Below are 24,583 nucleotides of genomic sequence, written 5' to 3' on the forward strand. Positions count from 1 at the left end.
TGGAGATGTTAATACTATGCCCCATGAAATCAGCGAAGAAGTCCAGGAGGGACATTAAAATAAAAGGCTGGGGGAGCCATTCACATTTGACGATAATCAGACTAAATGAGCAGAAATTTGGGACCAAAGATGGTAAGGTAAAGGAGAGAAAGTCTGAAGAAAAATGAGCTCCGTTTTGGAATTGTTAAACATGAAAATCCTAAGAGACATCTAAGTGAACAAATCCAAGAAGCTGCTAGAAAAACTGGCCTGCAGATCAAAAGAGTTTGGTGGTTCAAGTACAGTTTGGAAGAGCAAAGGGCAGAGCCCACGGACTAGATAAAGGAAAGTCTGATAAATAGACAAAGAATTCCCGAATGTTAGTATTAAGTACATCTGAGACCTAGATACAAGTGATAACACAAAAGAAAAAAGAATGATCCATACATGAAGGAGTGATCAATAGTTCCAGTGTTACAGAGAAGTCAAATTAGATAAAGCTAAGAGTCATCACCACTGGACATGGTAACCAGATATTGGTTTGGGCTTTAACAACAACCAAAAAAAAAACCAGAGGCCCCAGCTTTTCTTTTTTTTAAAAAAAAAAAAATTATTTATTTATTTATTTGGCTGCATTGGGTCTTCGTTGCTGCGCACGGGCTTTCCCTAGTTGCGGCGAGCGGGGGCTATGCTTTGTTGCGGTGCGCGGGCTTCTCATTGCAGTTCCTTCACTTGTTGCGAAGCACAGGCTCTAGGCGTGCCGGCTTCAGTAGTTGTGGCACGTGGGCTCAGTAGTTGTGGCTCATGGGCTCTAGAGCGCAGGCTCAGTAGTTGTGGTGCACGGGCTTAGTTGCTCCGCGGCATGTGGGATCTTCCCGGACCAGGGCTCGAACCCGTGTCCCCTGCATTGGCAGGCAGATTCTTAACCACTGTGCCACCAGAGAAGTCCGAGGTCCAACTCTTTGAGGAAGTTCGTTATATCACAGAGGCCCAAGCAAAGATGGAAATCATCATCCATTTATCAGGTAGAACACTCTCATTAGTCGGATGCTGGATTCCATAGAATAAACTTTGACATAATATGCAAACTACCAAAATGCAGGTGGGATACTCACAACTGAGGATCCTCTCGGTACCAAAAGCACTGAGATCCCATGGCAACCTCCTCAAAACCTCCACTTGTGGTAGGTTTCAGTTCTTCCCAGCCTCCTTGCTTGCTTATGCCCCAGGTTCATATTCCTAAACCCATTATACTAGACAGCCACAAATTTATAAACTGGGGGCTGCAGGAGCAGGCATAGGAGCCCTGGGGGTTGGCAGCCCTGCCATAAGCCCAGCAATCCCAACCAAGGTCTGTGCTGCCAAGTGCAGATCAAACTGGGTCCCGAGAAGTATGTGATGAACAAGGCCCCCTAGAGGGCAGCAGAGACCCGCAGGAGGGGGCAGAAATGCCAAAAAGGGGTTCCGGGGCAGTTTCACTAAAGGAGACACAAGGAAGCAATACACACTTTTATGGAGAATGGAATCAAAATTAAACTTAGTGAATGAAAGGGAGTCGGTAATACAAGAGGTAGAAAGATGTAAGCTGTATAGCAGGCAAGAAAAACAAGTTAGAAAGAGGAAAGTTGGGCAGACGTGAGTCACAGGAAAGCAAGGTTCTCTACTCAGTGATGTTTATTATCCAAACAACAATAATAATTAGGTACTCTTTGCTGAGAATCTATTATTCATCATGTTGTCTGCTGAGCTAGCTGATATTTTAGGCACTAGAGATATAGAGATGAATACAATACCTTCCTTCCCCTAGATAACTCCCCTCCTCTTAGTAGAGCCAGAGATGTAAGGAAATAATGCCAGTAGCTCCTTGAGCTCCTTGAGCTCAGAGGCTGTGAAATGTATGTTTCTTAAAGCCAACTACAGAACCAAGCACTATGCTACAAATCTGGATGCACAATATGTGCCTGAGTGTGTTATTTATAATCAGAAGGACCTAGATTGAATTGCAACATCAACATTCATCAGCTATGTGAACTACAGTTCTCCTTTTAAAAAGGTCATCTCTATCCCTTCCCAGGATTGTAAGGATGTTTTGAGACAATGTATAAAAACGCCTAACAGTGCCTGGCACATATGTTTCCTCTTTCTCCTTTTCCTATTCTTTGGCTTCTCCTTGATTTTTTTAAATTGAGTTTTATTTTCTCTTTTAGTCATCCCTTTGGCAATTTCGGTTATTTTCTTTAATCTAATGTTCTAGAGTACAAGTGTTAGAGTTCAACAGCCCAGATATGTGTCTGACTTTGCCCCCGCCCCGACCATGTGAGTTTGAGCAAGTCACTTAACCACTCTGTGAGTCAGTTTCTTTATCTGTAAAATGGGGATGATAATAGTACCAACCTCATAATGTCTTTGTGAAAATAAATGCTAAAATCCATGTAAAACATCAGTGTTGTGAGTTAAGTAGTACCGCTCTCATTATCCAAAGATGAAATTTAAGAAAAGTTATATAAGTTACCCAAAATCACACAGTGAGTAAGTGGTATTGCTAGAAATCAAACCCATGTTGATTCACTCCAAAGCCAGTACACTCAATTACCACGATGTATTGCCTATCTCAAGCAAACTAAAGCCCAATGCATTTAGAAAAACTTGGAGAATTACTGTATATCTATCTGTATGTGTGTATTTGTGTATGATTATATAGAGATATGTGTGGTATTTTGTGTGTGTATATGTGTAGTATGTGTATATATGTATATACATGTAATATACATGATGCTGTATAACTGTATACATTATTTTATTACAGTCTATCATTATAAACTCCTGAATTTCTAGATCACCATGCAACTACTAGTTCAGTATCTGGTACATAGTAAGTACTTAAGAAACACAAGAGACTAAACACTGAAGATAAGAGCTTAGAGCATCATTTTTATGTAATGTTTCTTTGGTTATCTACCATTATGAAATTAAATCTCACTTTAGATTTATTGTGATAGACACTGAACAATGAGGAATCTGCTTAGAAATGGCAAAATTAGTAAATACATCTGTTGTAATTATATGTGATTATAATAAACCACAAGACATTATCCTAAGACCAGGAAAAATATAATTTCCTCTATTAAAATGATACTATTAAAACAATGGGATGAAGAATAGAAGGAAAGTGGACAGGCGGTCCCTAGCCATAGACCTGTGATTAATACCTTGTGTCCAGTATAATGGAGTGGAGATGGTTCTCCTGAAGCTCATGTAAGAGCACAATCTGGCAGACCCAGGACTTGCTGAGACTGCTTCCCTCTCTTTGGGTTCCATTCCCACTCTTAGGCAACTGTAACTGTCCCAGTAAGCATGCCTTCGCCCAGCCCTCGCCCCTCACATACATACAGGGACCAGGAACTCCCCAACCTCCCTCAACTACCACTACCTCATCTTGGTCTTATCAAAATCAAGTGATTTTAAAAGCTGAGAGAAATGGGAACTAAGATTTTTTGCAATATTTGGAAACACTTTGTGTGTTCCTCAGTAGCCTAAGAGACAGAGGAATAGAAAAAAGAAGGAAAAGTTTTGTGTGCAGATGTGAGATGGGAACAACCAAGGTGAAGGAAGAGGACTAGAGGAAGAAAGGAGGGTGACAAACACAACAACTCCGTTGAGATAAGAAGAACTGGTGCATGACCGTCTGTGTACAACAGAAGGGGAGAGCCGCTTTAGTTGGAGTCAGGTTTGGATAAATATTACTGCCTCACCTTTGATAAATGTTCTTGCTTTTACCATCTTCGTGGTTGCACACGTGCAGAAAAGCATTTGTTGAGTTGCTACTATATGCCAGGCCCCATGCTAGGCATTTGTGAAAAGAACAGACGTGACCCTGCTCCCATGAACTTTACAGGCTAATGAGCAAGACAGATCATAAACTAGTAAGCAAACTGATATCAAGTTATAATTTGAAATGAGGGTATGAAGGAAGAGAACAGGGTTCTATTTGAGATTAACAGGGGTGACAGGCTGAGATAAAATAAAGAGAACATCACCTGTCTCCAGATCATTTTCAAATCCAGCCTAAATCACAGCAGCCTAAGTTAGGGCATGTGGGAGCATGCAAGCCAGGTCTGGATGGTGCTAAAAATCAAAGATTCATTAACCCACAGGATTTAATGGAGAAGATACAGGTCATATCCCATAGGAGGACTCACAGTTTCATAAGTATTAGGGGACATGTAGAGAAAACAGGACAAAATATTTTGTACCAGAACTGTCTGGGGAAAACCTGCCGGGACATAGAAGTTATTAGAATGACAGGTAGGAAAATAACAGTAATAGGCACCTACTAAGATCAAGAATCTTTCATAAATTACCTCACCTGATCCCCAACATTTTTCCATTTTGCAGATAGGGAAATTGTAACTCAGAAAGCATCAGCAAGTCTCCTAATGTAACACAGCTAGTTTATGATATCCTTATGAGATGGAGGCAAACTCTGGGAAGCAGGGGTAGATTGAAGTTTGGTGAGACTTAAAGTTCATGCAGTTGGGGTGGGCGGTGGGGGGGCTCTATTTAAGAGAAAGGTTGAAAAATGTGAATACAAAAGTGGGAACAGGGCCTTGCAAGGGACTGCTGTGAATGAGGGGCCCCGATTCCCCATTAGCTTCAGAGCAAATCTGCTTCCATAGAGAAGCTCTGAGGTGTGGGCTCCAATGGCTCTCAGATGGAGAAAACCAAGTTGCTAAGGGCAAACTGTAATCGAGGTCAACACTGAAGAGGGATCAGGCTTCCAATCTTCTAGGGTAGTAAGGGTCAAAAAAAAAGCAAAGGCAGCGGCTCAAGCCAGATCAGGAAAAAGATGAAAAGATTTGAAAAATAGCACACTTGCCTGTGTACCTTAAGCCATTTAAAATTTAAAGACAGAATAGCCCAACAAATGGCCCAGTTAGTGTTTATAACCAGCATTTTAGTGATAATATGCATCATAGTTAACCAATCCAGTAACCTTGGGCAAGTTACTTAATCTCCCTGTGTCCTAGTTCTTCCTCATTTGTAAAATAGGGATAATAGAAGTACCTAATTCAAAGGGCTGTTGCAATGATTAAATCAGTAAACTTTGGTATAGAATGTGTCTGGTCTATTCCAAGGGCTCAGTAAATATTGGCTCTCACTGTCATTATTACCCAGCTTGGTCTGACTCCAAAGCTTTTCCAGTTTCCATGCACAAAAATGTTAGGAAAAATTCCTGCTGGAAAACTACTCATCGGTCTTTAGGAAGAATAAATTATTTTGTCTGAAAACTCCTCAACCCTAAGATAGCAACCAGCAATTTTAAATTAATGCTACTGCAATGTTTCTTTCGGTGGATCCTGTTCTCATATGGAGACCCTCCTTCTGGTCAACATTTTGCTCCTCCCTGAAAAGTTTTCCCTATCGAGGATGTTGTGTAAGCTTGTAAAGCACCTTGGAATTAGTTTTAAAATCTGTATCTTCCTGAGTTTCTACTGATTGTGAAACAGTAGCAATGTCAAAGGAAGTACACAGTGAAAAGGCAATGACTTAAGATGATTCATATCTGAAAACAAGTTCTTATCCTAAGTGGGATTAAAATACAACCTTCGAGAGTTCTCTGGAAGCTAAATGAAAGGCTTTACTCAAAACAAAATTTAACACATTTCCATAATATTGCTTTGCTGTAATTTATTAAACTATTCTCCAGTGGTTTGTTTTTTTCTTGTTTTGTATAGTTTTTGCCATTTTACATATCACTGAAGGGAAAAATCTTTGCAAAGGAGCCTTCAAGCTTCTGTTGAATTATTTCTTTAGGATAAATTCCTCTGAATAGAATGACTGGGTCAATATAGCTGATTCTTTACATTTGAATTGCTTATTTGCATCGCTTCCCCAACTGTCAACGTCTACCTTCCTTTTATTTGATAAAGGACAGGGTACTATGTTCCCTGGTAGCTTCTCAAATACTTCTGCAACTTATATTCATTGCTGACATTATTTTCTGGGCCTATTGATCGTGCTCAGTTTTTGTTTTTAATCTGAAATCTCTGGATGAATCAAATTGACATTTCAAGTCTGGGCAAATGCTGTTTTTCTGTACATGGAGACCACAAGATCTGCCAGAACATGTAGTAAACCGCTCTAATATGTTTACTTATGTATGGGCACAGAGAGGGCAGAAGAATGAGACTGGAGTGGGGAATTCCTTTGCAAGATTACTTTGTGATAATGAACTAGATTTGGCCTTACTCTTCCTCTCTGAAGATTCACTCATGAGAACTTCCCTTCTGCTTACATCTAGAATTCTCCTTTGACCAGTTTGACTTGAAAGGATGACTTGGGCTTTCCTTCAGCTCTCTTTGTAACACCTTAGAGTGGCTGAAATACCCTGCCACTTCATCCTGTCTGTCTTCTGCTGTCACACAGTCTCCCACACATCAACGCTGATCTTCTTCTCAGAGATGCCTCTTTCACAGCCTTCAGACTTCTGTGTATTCCTGGGTATATGCAAACTCCCATCAGAGAAATGGTGGGGGCCTGGAGGGTGATTTATTCCACTCGGCCACTGTGTAGTCAAATTTGACCTTTGAAAAAATAAGTTTATATTGTGCTCAAAGCCTAACTCTACTAAGTACACACGGCTACTTTCATGTGTGACCTTTTCAGTCTCTCAAATGGGTTATCAGATTATTTAGATAAGGGGGTTTTTTCAGCATAAAATGAAGAAAAAGGTGAGGCGTTAATAAGGAGCATGATATCTGGAGGTAAGACGTCTGGTTTCTAGCCCCATTTCTGTGACTTACCGCTTATGGGTAAGCTTATGGGTTCTCACATGAACTATTGCAACAGAATGAGTCGCTCTATCTCTAGTTCCATTCCCTCAAGTCTATAGTATTTTATCTAAATGTCAACTCTGACCACATTTTTTTTCTTAGCCTCTCCATCCACACTGTGCATTTTACCTTGTGTTATTTACCCTAGGTTACAGTAAAAAATACCAAGCACTGTTTCCCCATGTATACTACGCTGTTTGCTCTTGATTTTTCTTCTGCCTGCCTACCCATCTTTTCACACTGCATTCCTACTCATCTTTCAAGATTTACCCTAGGATCATATCTCACTGAAGTTTTTCCTGCCATTCTAGTATGGATTAGGAGTCCTTCTTGTATTCGTTTCTATAATAAAACTTCTCACGTTGTTTAAAAATTATCTGCTTACATTTCATCCTCCCACTCCAGGCTATGACCTTATCAACGGCATAGAGCTATCCACGTGCTCCTTATCACAGTGCCTTGCATGTGGAGTATTCAGTAAATCGTTTAAATGCTGTAAATTAGACATATGTAGTGCATCTATAGGAACCCAAATGAGGGAACACAATATAAAGTCCTACACTAGCTCCTCCACTGGCCATCCTTATTAACTCTACTACTTATTTGCAAAATGGGGCCTAGAAGAGAAAAGGTAAATAATAAGTCTTCATAGTTTTGTTTCTAAAATTACTGACACTGTTACTTATATGGAAGATGAATGGAAATAAGATGAGCTTTGGAGTCAGAGAGGCACATTTTCTAATACTGGGTTCCCCATTCATAAACCTTGTAAGCTTGGGCTTACGGACCCTGATCCTCAATGCCTGCCTCTTTGGAGTAAGGATAATAGCACCTACTTTGTAGGGTAGCTTTAAGAATTGAAGATAATATACCAAAAAGAACCAGGAACATTCAATATTCTGTTATCATTATTATTTCTATTATGACCTTGACTATAATCACAAAGCATTTTATTTGAAAACTGAGTTAATATTTGTAAAGCACGTAAAACAGTACCTCAAGAGTATGTGTGTACATGTGTGCATAACTGTATGTATATCTCTGCTTTAGTAAGTGCCTAAAAGATATATGAATTTATTATATAAGAGAAGTAATTTTCAATGATATTTTATTAGCTATAAATTCTGAAAATCTTTAACTATTTTAATTGACAGTTCTATAGTTCTGAAATAAGCCCAAATGGAAAGAATTATACACCTGCAGCAGAGACTATAAAAGCATCATTAGCTACTTTAAACAGTACATTATGGTGAATGGAATAATGAATAAGTGAATGAATGAAAATGTGGTTTATTTAAGTATCTGGTAAACATAGTTAAGCTGTAATTATAGTTATAGACAGGAAGAAGGGTCCCATCCAAAAGCAAAGATAAGCTTCCCAATCTGTAAATGACATTTTCACCTTGAATACAAGAACTATTTGAAAGTTCTAAATAAGTCTAATGTATCTCTTGCTTTATTGGAATAAGTTGGGATTTGTATTTTTTTATTTTGTTTTGTAAAATCTTTTACCAAAAGAGAGTGGGTTATGAGAGAATAAGATGTTTCAAAAGCAGGGGCACCTGGCAGAGTGTGTGTGTATGTGTGTGTGTACATGAGAGAGACAGACAGAGAGACATAGATAGAGACAGAAAGAAGAGCTTTGGGGCATGAAGAGTGTAGATGTCCTAAATTAGCTATGAAAAAATTTAAATTAACTGGAAATTAGCCTAACAGAAGATATTCAAAAATACTTTTAAGGACCCCTTTGTAAAGAACCATGAATACTTCTATTATTCTATTAATATTAATATTCTTTTAATTTAAGCTCTAGAGCAGCATTCTGACTATGCAACCCAATTCACAAATAAATACAAAATACTTTCTATTGAAATGTGGAATGTCCTTCAATGATTGGTACTTCACAAGGGATCCTCTTCCAAGGTGTTTTCTTTGGTGAAATAAAAGCTGCTCAGTCTGGTTTGGTCTGTTGCTTTATCTTCTCAAAGAAAGTCTTCTAAGTTCTTTTCCTCTCTTCTTTATAGCTTAGACCTAAAGTTACTGTGTACATACTGTCTTCTCCCCTTCCTTCTCCCATGAGACTGTGAGCTCTATGAGGCAGGACCTGAGGATTACTTATCTCTCTACCCCTAGGACAAAGCCCATTGCCTAGAATTTAATAGATGCTCAACTAATGTTTACTGAAGAAGGTAATCCATTTTGCTGGATTGAATGAGCCATTTCACTTTCACTCGAATACTAAATACTTTTCACATCTTAGAAGAGAAAAAAGTTATGAGGAAGCCCTTTGTCCCAGGACAAATAATGATTTTAATTTTGTTGCCTTTTGTTTTATTTAACATGAATTTTGAGACAGCAGGAAAAGAAAACTTTTTAAAAAAGTGACTATATCAAGGGTAAACAGGTCTTCTGATAGTCACTTTATCACTACCTGCTGAATACCAGGAACATGGATGAAGTGGCACCAGATCAGGCTCCAGATTTAGAAGGGAAAATGTAATAAAGATAATAAACCTTAAGAGTCTTGGACGCTTGCAACCTCTACTATTATTCTCTACTCACTAGGCTTGTGATTTTGGTCAAGTCAGTTAAGTAAGTCTCAGTTTCCTCATTTGGCAAATGGGGATAACAATGCCTCTTTAATTACCCCACAGGCTTAAACTGATGAATTAAAAAAAGATTATTTCTGTGAAAGCATGTTGGCTCTGAAAACTGTCATACAAATATAAGGGTTCATCTTGATGCACAATGTAGCAGACAAATTTTGGAAATCTCATAACTTATTTTAGATGAAACTTCTAGTACCTTCCAGGTGTGGTGAATTGCTAACTCTGATATAAAAGCTGTTTTAAGCCACTCACCACAATGCAAGCAGCCCAATACTGACTGTCACACTTCAGCTTAATGGTTATGTAAACCTCTCACATCCAAGGAACGTCTCTTTTCTCTTTGGGCATCACCAGTCTCTACTATCACGCTCAGACATAGTACCACTCAATGAAGGTTCATTAATGATAAGAATGACTTTTTAAACTAGAAGGCAAACACATTATAATGGCTAAAAGTGTAGGTTCTGAACTTAGATTCCTATGTCCAAAATCCTTGATCAATCTACTTAATCCTTATAATCTTAGGTGTCTGCTTCAGTAAAATGGATATAATAATAGCAGAGGCTCTGCCACAAGTTGTTGCCAGGACTACATTTGGGTCAAATTCCAGCACCAGGCCTGGCATATGGTAAACACTAAATAAATTCTAATTTACTGATATTCATCTTTTTCTTAGATGCTATGAATTACGTCCTTTTTACCACTGACTATTAAGTGTGATCAATAGGCAATGTAAAAGGGTAGATCACATGTGGCTCAACCAAGGAGTAACCAAATTACCCCCCAGTGTTATCGATACACCATCACAACCATCTATAGCATCACAGGCCAGCCACCGCAGTGAAAGCAGGAGCCCTGTGCGGGCGAGGGGCCACCCTCTGCAGCCCCAGCTCTGCCTCAGCCCGGCCAGTGAAGCACACAATCACATCTTTCTGTTTGCTCCTGTCCTTGTTCATGCTCACCAGGTACAAAGACAGGAGACTGGCCCAGCACAAGTCGGAAATAGAGTGTTTCACCCCCAAAGGGAGTATGGGGAATGGTGGGAGAGCAACAATGAGCAGGTAAGCAAACTGTGAGTGGCCTGAGGTGGTGTGAACTACATGTACGCAAGCTACAGGAACAGGTGGCTCCCTGGTCTGGGTCCTCACTCAACCGCGCCTCCCATGCAGTGCGTCCAACCTGGGCCACCACTGGGTTTCTACGTGCGTTTGATTTGCAAAAAACCCACGCCGCCCTCGTGTGAAGTGATGGGAGCCTCCTGTCCCGGACGCTGCTGTTCCCCAGGGTTGTGCGCTTTGCATGTCTGAAGCCTTAGCTCACAGTCAGTGTTCCTGTGGGTTTTAAATGAGTGGTTACACGCTTCTGTGGAGTTTGCAAAGTGGAAGAGATTGGAGGAAATTCACATTTCAGGACTGTACAATTGCTTAACAAAAACAAATGCAAAAGCCTAGGACTGGTTTTGAGGGAAGGCCTGCAGTGGAGGGGAGACTCCAGCCCTGATCCCACAAGCCTGGGAATTAACCTGACTTACTTTGAATGAAATGTCATCTCACGGCCAAGGGCAAATGCCAGGCCAAACGAGTGAACTGTAGAGGCCAGAGGCTTTTCATGAACTGAAATCAGGAAAGCTAGTCCTCCTCTAGCTACCGTAGCTTTGCAGCTCCCTTCCTTCTCTGTGTTTGGTGGTGAACACCCCCTGTCACTGCGCTGTGCATGTTCCGTCATACCAGGCCCTCCCAACCAAGCTGTGCCCAGGAAACTGGGGTAGCTGGAACTATAAGCATCGACTGAGCTTTGTTTGCATGAAATAAACGTGCTTTATTGCATGGGACTGGGTTTCAAGAAAAGGGCTCTGGAGATAAAGACGGCCAAGATTGGCATTAAACAGTTCCAGAAGGCTGGAGGAGTCGTAAGTTGGGACATTGTCCCCCATGAACTAACTCCCCACCTCTAATTTGCTGTGGCATTTCCCAATCCATCTGTGGTACTGAAGTGTGGGAGGGAAGCTCTCGCAAATCAGCCTGGATTAAAGGCAAGGGCAAGTGCAGAAGGTACAGTGTGTACATATGTGTGCCCATGTGCTGAGAGCAGAGCTTGAGATCCCGCTGCAGAGCAAGAAGAGAATCTAATCCCGTGAACGTTCACCTCCAAACGTTGCTTGATTCCACAGTAGTGGGTGCCTTCTGGTTTTCAAAATAATGTCTAACTTTCTACAAGGACACTGCACAACTTCTGGGGGCCGTTCACATCACAGTCTGTGAAAATGATGCCCTGAACTGTGCAGTGTACAGCCTGAGCCATCATTCACAGCAGCCCTGGTCAAGAGCTTGGCTGACTTCGTTCACAGCTCCCAGAGACAAGGCAGTGAGAGCATGTGTACACGTGTAGGCACATATGTGTGCACACTGGTGTATCTGATAGTCTTATGCCCACAATCCCTTTATACAGCTTTCTTTGGATCTCAGTGTGTCTGGAAGATAAGCCTCAGTGGATCATTTTGTGGCGGGTAACTCAACAGACTGCTACTGGGGCTCCTAGTTTCCTTCCATTCAGATATGACTAAGTGGCACAATTCCTCTACTTGAAAATCATTCAGACAGCATCAGAGTTGACAGGACAAGGTGAAAATGACTGCATCAAATGAGCGCAGGGGTTCTGTCCAAAGTGACTTGTAATTTGAGGCACTGTCTCGGACTGGAGTTCCCAAACATAGCAAACTTGGCTGCCTATCAAACATCCTAAGGCAAAATCTTGGGCAGCACAACCTAGGAATCTGTAGTGTAACAAGTTTCCAAGGTCATTCAGATTTAGTCAGTCCATAAACCGATATTCTGAAATAATCCACTTGTGTAGGAGATGACGTGAAGCTATTCGTGGCAAACATAAGGTCTCAATTCCGTCATGCGGTATTCTTGAGAGAGTTTAGTCAGTGCTTGGAACTCTCAGATCTGATCAGCCTAGCGATTAGATTTGCTCAAGGCTGTCTTGTTTGAGAATGGGGGCGGTGGGGGGAGGAAGGAGACAGGAGACAGTAAGGGGACCCCAGCTTCCTTGGGTCAAGTCCAGCTCTACAAAGGTAGCCACTCAATGTGTCTACACTGTAATGGTCTAAGTTTCCCTACAACAGTAAGATACCATTTAGCATTTGTTTGAATATAGCCAAGGTAATGGCAAGGCTTATTACACTGATATGTCCTGCTAGGCAGAGAGGAACAGTGTATGCTGTAGTTAAGAGCGTTATGATGGAGCAAACACCTCAGCCTCACAGATAAGCATAGTTAAGTAGGAACAAATGATCTTCCCTTCCTACTTTTTCTTTCCATTTCTTTAACATCAAGTAAAAATTGACAAAGAGAGAGAAAGCATATATGGGAGGAGTCCTTCTATTTGTTTATACGAATACACACACAAAATATTTATCCAAAAGAAATAAGTTTAAAATGACTATTAAGACAAAGATATTAAGATATCAGAGAGGAGACAACTGCAATGTAAACTATTTCTAAATAAGGGGTTAGAGTAGTTAATCCCAATTTGCTTGCTCTGGAATAGAATGGAAGGGCTGGAAAAAGAATAACTGTATGAGACTTTCATAGATACTTTTAGTACCAGCTGATAAGGCCCTCTTCTTATCCATTCCCACTCCTCCTCCCAGTTGCTTCCCAGAGTCACAGTCAAGCATCATATTTACTCTGCAAACATCTGGGCCGATTCTGCGGCCATTACCAAACAACCAGTCCCAGGGAGGGGCTGAGGAAAGCTCCAACAACCACAGAAAACCAGGAGTGTCGCCCGGCATCTCATTTGCCTATGTTTTCTATGATGAAACTACAGAATGGACCAGACCCTATGAAGTCATGCCTGGGGAGATTCTTGCAGAGCCACGTTGCCTGGCAGGAGAGAAGGAGTTTTACAAGGCATGCAGTCATAGCACAGCAGAACAGCATGACCTTATCTGCAACATTGGCAGGGCCTTAGAGACACCCCCTCACATCTCCCCCCTCCCCCCCCCACTTGGAAAGGAAAAGGAACATTGTATGTATCCATAACACTCTAGCTTCCTGAAATACTATGTCGCCATTTTCCCTTTATGTGAACATTCTTTTTCTTTCTGCCTGACTATAGCAGAACTTGTCACCTTTTCATATTTTCACAGTGGACAGTCTAAGTGTGTTTCAGAGCAGAGTCTTCCTGATTGCAGGAGAAGTGAGAGAGTGTCCTAAACAGGGAGGTGCTCTAAGAACCAGAAATTCTCTAAGCCCTGTTACGTGGGAGTTCATACGGAGATGGTCCGCTCTCGGGATTGGCTAAATCCTCAACAATGAATGTTACTATTGCCTGTCTCAGCAGGGGGATTCCGCCCCAGTGCTCCCTGGAATCTGCATTCTGATGTGCTTATGTTATACCTCATGAAGGAGAGGCACAGACATTGAGTCTCGCAGTCTCTCTTTGAGAAAGGGCCCCCTTAATCGAATGATACAGATCTAAAGCCCCCATTCAGTGCTTGAAGGAAGGAGGGTGGTAGGGGGTTATTTTTACTGTTGCTACGTCATGATATCAGCTTTGTGAAAGATCAACCCCTAGTCAGTTGAGTAACTGATTTTCACCTAGTAGATGCAGCATCTAATTTTAGTGGATATAATTGTACAATAACACCTTAGGGAATCTAGTAGCAGCGATGTAATAATAGTCATTATTAAATGAGTAAGGAACTCAGATTTGAAAGTAACCCCAAAATGTGATATCTGTGTTAGGATTTTTTTGCCTCTCATTCCTTCAATTATTTCTTCCTCCATGTAATGATCATTTACTAAGCACCTACTATGAGCCAAGCACTGACAAGACTCTGGAGATAAGTGGATGACCAAGTCAAGACTAATGCCCTTGAAAATCAATTGTCTATTGGGAAACAGAGTCAGAAAAACAGATCACTGCAATGCAATATGGAAGCCCTCTCCCATAGAACAATTATTTATCAGATTAACTCCTCATTTAATACCATAAAAAATAACCTATGCCAGTGCAAATAGAATTAAGAGTAATAGAAACCTAATAATAATAAACCTGAATCGAGTGTTCAGAAACAGCTAGGCACACAGTTATATACAATTCAGAGTCCATAAAATGCTCAATCTAAAGACAGAGAGTGGCAGATCGGATAAAAATACAAGAGCCTACAATATGCTGCCTACAAGAGACCCACTTCAGGGCAAAGGACACACACAGATTGAAAGCAAAGGGATGGAAAAAAGACATCTCATGCAAACAGAAATGACAAAAAAGCAGGGTCCCAACACTCGTATCAGACAAAATAGACCTTAAAACAAAGGCCATAAAGAAAGATAAAGAAGGACACTGTATAATGATAAAAATTCAGAGTCCACAGAAGAGAAAGAGGCTGCCTTTGCAGCACAGCAGAGGCCAGCTGGGCGCTGAGCCATAGGTTAGGATGGCTGCAGTAGTCTTCTCTTCACTCCTCCCCAAAGTCAACTTCAAATTAATGTTATAACTTATATTTAGAGATGTTCTAAAACAAGTAAGACTAATAATAACAATTGCTTCCATTACTGTAATTACTATGCATCAGATACTGGGGTAGTCCCTTCACAAATGTTATACATTAAGTTCTCACAAGAACATTATAAGCAAGATATTTTTCCTTTCCATGGTATATATGAGATCATATAGTATTTGTCTTTATCTGCCTTATTTAACTTAATATAATGCCCTCAAGTTTCATCCACGTTGTCACAAATAGCAGGATTTCCTTCTATTTCAAGGCTGAACAATATTTTCTTTATCCACGTTTTCTTTATCCATTTGTCCATCAATGGACTCAGGTTGCGTCCATATCTTGGCTATTGTAAATAACGCTGCAACGAACATTAGGGTACAGATATCTTTTCAAGATATTGATTTCATTTCTTTGGATAAATACCCAGCGTTGGAATTGCTGGGTTCATATGGCAGTGTGATTTTTAACTTTTTGAGGACCCTCCAAACTGTCTTCCACAGTGGCTGCACCAATTTATATTCCCACCAAAGTGTGCAAGGGTCCCCTTTTCTCCACATCCTTGCAAACGCTTGTTATTTCTTCTCTTTTTGATAAGAGCCATTCTAACAGGTATGATGTGATATCTCACTGGGATTTGGATTTGCATTTCCCTGATGATTAGTGATGTTGAGCACCTTTTCATGCACCTGATGGCCATCTGTATGTCTTCTTTGGAAAAATGTCTCTTCAGAAGGGACACATTTTCTTTATCCATTTATCCACCAATGGACATTTAGGTTGTTAGGCTACTATGAATAATGCTGCAATGAACATGGGGGTGCTAATACCTCTCTTGAGACCCTGATTTCAATTTTTTTTGGATATATACCCAGCAGTGGGATTGCTGGATCAGGTGGCAGTCTGTTTTCAATTTTTTAAGGAACTTCCATACAGTTTTCCACAGATGTTGCAACATTTTGCATTTTGCACAAGGGTTCCAATTTCTCCACATCCTCACCAACACTTGTTATCCTTTGTGAGATTTTTTTAATAGTTATCCTAACAGGTGTGAAGTGATAATACTGTAATGTACACTAAAAAATTTAAGAGGGTAGGTCTCATTTTAAGTGTCCTTACTGTAATACAAGGAAGGAAGGAAGGAGGGAGGGAGGGAGGGAATAAGGGAGGGAGGAAAGGAATGAAAAGATACATCATGAAGCACGTGAAGCAACCCAAAGGGAATGGAACTGGAATTGACTTAGTGCCTCACATCTGTGGCATGGCCCATTTTATGCAATAAGAAAAAATAATCCAGAAAATTGCTTTCTTAAATGAGGAGCTTTGTATATGTAATAAGCATGTTAGTGGTAGATGTCCAATCAGGATTCAAGCCTCGAAACCAGAGTACTCTTCATACATCAGATTTAAGTTACATGCATTAGCTGAGGTGCTTTAACTAAGGTCAAAAGGAATATTCTGTCTAAAAAAATCATTTTTTCAGCAACCACTGTAAAATTCCGGGGACATTCTCTTATCCTACAGTCCCTCAGGAGTCATCTCTGCAATGTTCAGGTGATTGTTGACACAGAGCTTTGGAATTTATTATCAGGTCATTTTATGGACACAAACTTGGGTGTTGCCATTTCCCTTGCTGCTCCACAAAGGTATGTCTTGTCAGCCCTTTGGTTCAGTGTGTATCTTGCCCCTCAGCACAGAGCCAATATTGCGTGGTGGCAGTGATCTGGATTTAGGGTCATATTTGAGGCACTGTTCTGCCTTTTATTTGAGTTAGACAACTTAGTTAAGTTCCATAAACCTCAGTTTTTGCATCTATAATACAGGTTAATAATACCTGTCTACACCAATCACTCAAGGTGAAAGAATTTACTTCATTTGCTTGACACTCCCAGCCCACCTACTCTGCATCAGGTACCATACTAAGCACAGGAGATGCATGTAGGTGCTGCCCTTGGAGTGTTCCAAGTTTTGTGCAGGAACAGACCTATAAATATGTCATTAGAAGTGCTATGTCAAAACAGCTGTTGTGAAGGTCAAATATAATAATACAGGTGAAAACACCTTGTGAAGTAGAAAGTTCTATTCAAACGGGAGCTACTATCATTCCAAGACTCTCCTTTGCCATCAATCCCAATCCCATGTTTTATTCAAGGTTTAAATCAAGCTGGATTCTTCCACAAAGTCTTCCTGGCAGCTTCAGCCCATAGGCACGAAACAGCTGTGTCTTCTTTTGTTCTTTCTTTACCCACTTGCAATCTGGGCATTATAGTGATTGCTGGGGGAAAAAAAAAATCATTTCCTGTTTTGGAAAAAAAATCTTCTAATCTTAGTTGAAGCACCTCAACTAAACCTAGAACTTATATCTCAGTATGAGGAGTCTAGTTTTGAGTCTGGCTTACTGAATTATGGATCGAAAGAAATAGCTTAATTTGAGAAAGAAAACTCTGTGATGATCCAACAAACTGCCTCTGCTTGGCACACGCTCCTGCATGCCCTTCGTTAGATGCTTCCTCTTTATAAGAACTTGGGGGAAGCAGCAGCAATCCTAGACCATCAGGCACTTTAATAACCCACCCTGATTGGACATGGAACATTCTGAAAAGGCCTCCGCTGCTGTTAGACCAAAGACAAATTAAAATAGGGCTGAATGGTTCTCCTCCCGCTAGGATTTTATTAGGGACTAAATGCCTACTAAGAGATGTCCTCTGAGGGAATTATCTTAGAAGCATGCCGCCACTACTCCCGCTCCAGCTACTTAAAAGAGAGGTCAAAGTCCACCACAGGGTTGTTGGAAGGGTTTCACAGTGTTAAACACATGGAATTAGTTTCTTTGCCGTATATGCAAGATGTATATTAACTGGATCGTGTTTATCCATGTTATTTTAACACTCCCCAGGCTTTAAGGCCTCAGTAAGCTCCACTTTATTTGCAAATCCTTCCTTGAAACTTCTTTCCCCCGTGAGCAACCCTTTCTCTGAATTCCTCTAATACCAACAAGAAAAACCCAAAGCGCAAGGACAAATGTCTTTTTTTCACAATGGTTTTCATATCAGTATGTTCCTTTCCATCCTCATTTTGGCCACAATTGTTAGCATCTTGCACTGTATCCCTGCACTATTAAAACAAGCTCTTAAATCTACTCTGGGTACCATTATTGCTTGTGTCAATCTTCTTGGTTCCTCATTGCCTGAAGGACTAATTAACTTAAATATTAATTAGTCTTGAACGTTTTCCTGAAGTAGGACCAGGACTGGGGCCAGACAAGGAATAAGGTCAATGGATGAAGCTGTGGTGAAGGTTTAAAGAAGATCATGGCATATATGGTTCCTGTGCTCAACTGTTTTTGTTGAGCTCAAGAAAGAAGATCAAATGCATAAAATATTAAATAACAACAGAGAATTCTTACAGCTGAAGAATAACACAGAAGAGCGATGGGTACTCCTTGATATATTCATTTATTGATTGATCAAGCATGTAGATGACATATGCATCTAATAATCAGACCATCTTTCTGGTCTAACATATTAGACCACCCATTTATTCCAGACACTAATAAGAAGTCCAAGGCTGATTACTCATGAGTTATTAAAATAGCAAAAGAAAGTATTGGGTTGGCCAAAAAGTTCGTTCGGGTTTTTCTCTAAGGTGTTACGGAACACCCGAACGAACTTTTTGGCCAATCCAATAGAAGAAAGAAGATTCTTGTAGGTCAGGGGTGGCCAGGAAGAATTTTTACAGCAGACAAAAAAAGTCTAAACTCTACCTTCTGATGCCTTAACTTCTTACTCTATACCCACACAGTCAAACTGGACTACTGGTTATTTCCTGGAAAATTCTTTGTGGATTCCTGGACTTCTGTCACTGCTATCCTTCCTGGAGAGCAATTCTTAGCACTCTTTTTTGGATTTTGCCATAACCTACTAATTATTCAAGGCCTAGGTGCAATCTGTCTCCTGTAGGCAGGCAACATTCCCTGGCCAACCCCCTCCCACTAGAAATGATTTCTTCTTGTTGTGAAGTTCTGAATCCCTTGTGATCTGTCCCCTCTAAGAACTCAACGAACTGACGGCTTGTTCCCATGCTCCATCATCCCTCACTCACCTCATGTTTAGCATCCTTCCTCCTGCCATCTGCTTCCTCATTTCAAGGTCCTAGGTAAAAGAAAAACAACCTCTATCAGAATACTGTAATTCATATTGTTAGCCTTCTTCTGTAAGTATTTTCTCTTGACATCAATTATACCCTCTTTGAGGGAAGTCTCTTACATCAGTAACTTCTCAGCCGCAATATCAAAAAGCACTGATGAATCAAAATCATTGGCAAAGGTACCACAAATCACTTACTACCAATATTAGTTGAAATACCAAAATTTTCAAAATAGTGCAGATTTAAGATTATCCCTGAAATTACACCACTCTCATTTACTGGTATTCCAAAATAAGTCAGAGAGAAAATAAGCGTGCTATACACAGGACAACTGTCTTCTGTTGAATCACAACATGAAAAAAAAAGGCTGAAACTGCCTTATAATATTAATGTATATGGCTGTAAGCTTCAAGTGCCTTCATCATCAAGGCATCCAATCATTATCCTTGACAAATATAGGTGCTCAATCAACCTGTGCTATTTGAGTTAGCAACCAAAGAGAGATGCAGGGTGTTTTCTTGAGACTGCAAAATATATTGCAGTGTCAAGATTAAGAAGTAAAGCAATACAGGGTGAGTAAGACAGAATACAAATCAAATTACTACTAACTTATCTACTTAAACACACATACCATCACAGGTAACATCTGAGGCTCTCTGCCATGGAATAAGGAGAGCTCAGTTCAAAAAACAAATATGGACAGTGTACTGTCATGGAAAATGGAATTGAAAATCATGACATGGTATTAGTCCCCGCTTTGTCATTTTCTGTGTAACCCTGGGTAAATCACCTATTCTGAGTCTCGGTTTTCTCATTTTTGGAAGGAGGATAAACACTTTGAGCCTATCAACCTCTGACGATCAGTGTTCCTAAAAGTGCTTTATAAAGCACTAGGAAAACAGGTGGTATTGCTTTGATTATTATGTCTCTACCAGGTAATTTAGTCCTTGACTTCATTTCCATTTACCCAAGTGTTTTTCTCTATATGTGCATCTCTAATGCATACATCATCCTGGCCATTTAAATTGTTTTTGACAGCAAAATAGCTATTTACATCCATTTATGCTATAACTGGGTAAATTTATATAGATGATTCTGCCATTTTCTTATATATTACGGTGTGTTTTTCAGTGTAATTGTCACAATCAAGATGTCAGGTTTTAGGCAAGGCTCAGAAAGAAATTCTCCCACCTAATTTAGAATGTCTGAATATAAACGATATCAGATTCCTCAGTATTTTTTAAAACTATATTTCCATATTTTGTAGTTCAAAACAAATTACTGAAAGCAAAACAGATTGATTTATAAAAGTTTAAGATAAAGCAGAAACTAACACACCCCTCTAAAACAATTATACTCCAATAAAGATGTTAAAAAAATTTTTAAATTAAAAATAAAAGTTTAAGAAAATGTGCAGAAAATGGAACTGAAATTGCAAATTTTCTGCTTCTAATATTCTTAATTCATAAAATTATTTTATTGACCTAATATTGTCTGATGTCATTCCAAAGACATATTTGCTAATGATGTTACAAGGTTTTTGTATTTTTTAAATACGTTTTTGTATTAGGAAGCTCATAACCTTACTATACCTCTCTCCTGGCTACCCCTGAACTCAAAATCACAAAAAAGAGAGGTTTAGTAATGAAGATAATTTTTTCATAAAAATAATTTTTTGATTTTCAGAGGATACATTTGATTTTTCTTATGCCCTGAAACTACGCAACTTAGGAAAGTATTAATAAACAATGTAATGTAACAAAAGGAGGATACGGACCTACTTTTTTTTTTAATTTAGTGAAATATTCTGAGAATTTTAATTGCTTATATGCCATTAATAAAACCCTAAATGAGTTCTGAGGGAATAAAATCACACAGATCATTCAACAGCCATTTAAAATGAACACAAAAATTCTAAATTCCTGGATTTTTTTGACAGTCAAACTCTCTCTTTATTAACATTTGCTTCCTAATGATGGTGTGCCATGGCAGTATGCCCTAATGCCTGCAGGTTTTGGCAGATGAGTAGAGAAATTGGGAGAGGTCGTTGAGCTGACATTTGGAGCCTGCTTGAAATGAATAAGTTAGTTAAGTGTCCCACATGGGAGAAAAGAGGGAGAACAAACTTCTGAGAATAAAGGTAGAAGGTGTCGTTTTGGCAAACCCAAAATATAAACAAAAAGCAAACAAACAAAAAAACCTAACCCTCTAATAACCCTCTTTCTTACTGAAAGGCTTAATTTTGTTGTTTTTGTTTTTCCAGAAATAAAGAGCAAATCATCATAAAAATGAGAACATTAGACTACATAGTATTATATAAGGCAAAAGGGCTAACTGGTGCCTGCAAAGAACAAGGTTTTTGTGTTGTTTTCTTCTCTTTTGTTTGGCCAGTTTGTCCTCCTTCCCAGATGTAGCAGACCACTGGTTCTGTCTCTCCCTCCAATCTTCTTTCCTCTTCCTCCTTTTCTAATGCCCAAAATATTAGCTGGGGAAGGTGAAGTGCTGTAGACAGGTAAGGAAAAGTTTGTTCCTTTTTCTTACCTCAGGCCCTAGGACAAATGTATAATCCTGATGTTTAAAAAAAAAAAAAATTATCAGCCTAAATACTAATAAACAACATTTTACCTCCATTGAATGGAAAGTTTGATGGTGATAACCCCTTGCAGAGGTGCTATGCTTTATAAAGCACCCTAATGTATATTACTCTTTTGGTTCCTCCCAGAAATCACATGAGGTGAGGAAGGGTGGTTCACTTCTTCTATTTTTTACCAATAAGCACAGAGGTTCAAAGGTATTAAGTGACTTGCCCAACATCAATCAAGGCCAGATCTTGGAGGCACATTCTGGGTCCCCTACTGGTACTGCCTCAATAAACTGTCATCACTGAGAAGTTTCACTAAAACAGATATATATGAACTACAAACAAGAAATCAACACTTCCTTTGTGATTTTCATGATAGATATCAAGATCTGTCTTGTTGTACTTAGTTTATGAAATACCTTTTCATACATCCTTTTCAGTGCACACTGAGTACTAATGATTACACTGAGTTATATAAGAAGTAGATGGATCCTCAAGACAAAAAAATTTCATTAATATTGAATTATTTTTAAAACTTAATTCTAACAAAAGTAATTAGTATGAATTTTTAAAAATGGAATGCATTTATCCACTCAATTATTAGCCAAAAAATATTATTGAGCAGGCAATGCACTGGGTATTGTGGATATAACAGGAAATGAAGAAACTTCTGTCTCTGCCTTCAAAACATTCCATCCAGCAGATGAGATGGACATACAACAAAGAGTTATTCAGTGCCTGTGGCAGGGACAATGGGAATCTAACCCAGTCAGGAGAGGGGTCAGGAAAGCTTCCTTCAAGAAAAAGCAATTAAGGTGAAGTCAAAAAAAAAAAAAAAAGATAGGAAGTACTTAGGTAAAAAAGAAGGAAAAGGCAGAGGAGGCAGCTCAATGAAAGAGCAGGAAGAAGTAAACTTTGGAAGCGGAATAAGAGAAAAGACACATCGCAGATAAAACCCTCTGTAACTCCAAAGCTGGGTACAATCGGTCAGGGTAAGAAGGAACAACCAGAAGTATGTTATGGCCTTACCATAAATATTTACTTTGCACTGAATTCTCTGCTCCTCAACCAGAGCTCAAAACAGCATTGGGTACAGTCGGCCCTTCGTATCCCCTGGGTATTAATTCCAGGAGCCCCAGCAGAGACCAAAGTCCAAGCTGCTCAAATCCCTTACATAAACGGCATAGTACAATGAATACAGTCGGTCCTCAGTATCCTCAGGTTTCGCATCCGCAGATTCAACCAACATTAGACCTGACTGCTTTGAGTTGCATCCGCAGATGCGAAACTGCAGAGGGCCGACTGTAATATGTTATTTTTGTTTCTTGAAGCTTAGTATTCACACAGAATGCAAAAAATAACATCTTAGATACCTTCTCCTTACCAGAACCTTTCACTTTCATTGTCTCATTTAATCTCCTCACAACAATCTTCACCAAATGATATACTATCTGCTTTTTTTACTGAGGCTTAAGGAGATTATTATTTTCCAAGCATCCAGAATGGCAGATCCAGGATTAGAATACAGATTTTAGGATCCTTTGTTCATTGCACTTTCCATACACCACACAACAGGCCTGTTGCCTTAAGAATCTTATTCATCCATCAAATGCTTATTAAGATCTTGCTGTGTGCCAGTGAATAAGGTAGATAAGGTCTCTGTCTTCATAGAAACTACATTCTACTCATAAACAGACTAACGTCTGTTGTAGGTCAGTTTTTTCTTAAGAATCTCCATTTGCTTTGGAGAAAAAAATATTCCATGACCCAAGAAATGAAATGAAGTGCTCAGATTTGGACTCCATGGCTCTGGTGTGTCCTGTGTCCATTTCCATTGTTATTCAGATTGTCTGGTGCTCTCTCTCCCAAGTGGCCATAGACCCTGTGACACTGTGAGTAAAGACATGGCCAGGAAAGATGGCAGTACTTTGTACAGATTGTTTGGTTAGGACAGTTTCCTTCTGCCACACTGAAAACCCAAAGGTTTTTCAATCTGCTATCATGTTTTGGAGCCCGGCTACATGTGATTCCAATGACTGTCACTGTTAAAGTTATGTTCCATCAAAACCTCTCTGTGCTGGGAGCAAGAACTTTCCTAGAGCTTGGTAGAATGAATCCAGTTATACTTCTAGCTTCTAGCCCATGCTTTGTGTCAAAAGTGGCCTCAGCTACCTGAAAAACGAATTGTCCCTCCGGACATGTCTGTTTCTTATCTTGCCAGTAGGAGAGAAATGGGGATGTTGGCAACCATCCTCCCAATCAAATCATCTGGCCCATTTCTTCTGTGCCATGTTCCAGAAGTTAGTGGACACTTGGGAAAAAGAAAAGTAATGCACTGAAAACATAAAGGGTGGCAGGTCAGGTTAATGCAAAAACATAAGAACAAACCCTGAAACTCTCTGGAAAGGAAGTTAACAGGTTGGCAGGGTCCCTTCTGCTGTGCTGGGAATGCACAGCAACCTCCAAACTTGGAAATAATTTGTTCATTATTTGCAGGAAAAGGGGTGAGGGTGGAGGACATTTCACATTCAAGAATTTTGAAGGACAACAGGTTGCAAGACACTGGGTATATTAAATGGAATGAGATTTCAGTGCAAGGAGCAGAGAAAGGAAGACCACAAAGTGGAAGGGGACAGATGAAGACATGGGAAGCAGTGTGGGAAAGAGGCAGGAAGCATGTTGTTATAGGGGCTGCAGAAACAGTGGTCCCTTATTAAGGCAGTGGACGTCTCAAGCAAAAGAGAATCTCGAAGTTGCAGTTTGCAGTCCCAAGGCAGGTGGGCTCCAAACACAATTCAGTCCCTTGTCTGCTAAAGGCAGGTCAGCCCTCCAGCAAGGAGGCCAAGGGAGCAATGGGAACCCAGAAAGAAAGGATAACTTCTTGTTAGAACTTCTCAGTTTGTGAAACACCTGCTGCAGAATC

The 24,583-nt window shown here is 39.9% G+C and overlaps 1 protein-coding gene across 3 annotated transcripts in view; it reads left to right on the forward strand.

Annotated features, from left to right (window-relative positions):
- Nucleotides 1–24,583, forward strand: part of GRM5 (glutamate metabotropic receptor 5) — a 531,669-nt gene that overhangs the window by 500,877 nt on the left and 6,209 nt on the right. The window contains exon 9 of one of the 3 annotated variants that reach the window (XM_036861062.1): nucleotides 10,387–10,482. The exons of the other annotated variants lie outside the window; for them this stretch is intronic. Within the exon in view, the coding sequence (XP_036716957.1) occupies nucleotides 10,387–10,482 (96 nt within the window). The remainder of the gene's footprint in view (nucleotides 1–10,386; nucleotides 10,483–24,583) is intronic. 3 annotated transcript variants of the gene reach the window in all.

The sequence above is a fragment of the Balaenoptera musculus genome, chromosome 8 (genome assembly GCF_009873245.2).
Source record: "Balaenoptera musculus isolate JJ_BM4_2016_0621 chromosome 8, mBalMus1.pri.v3, whole genome shotgun sequence".
NCBI lineage: Eukaryota > Metazoa > Chordata > Mammalia > Artiodactyla > Balaenopteridae > Balaenoptera > Balaenoptera musculus.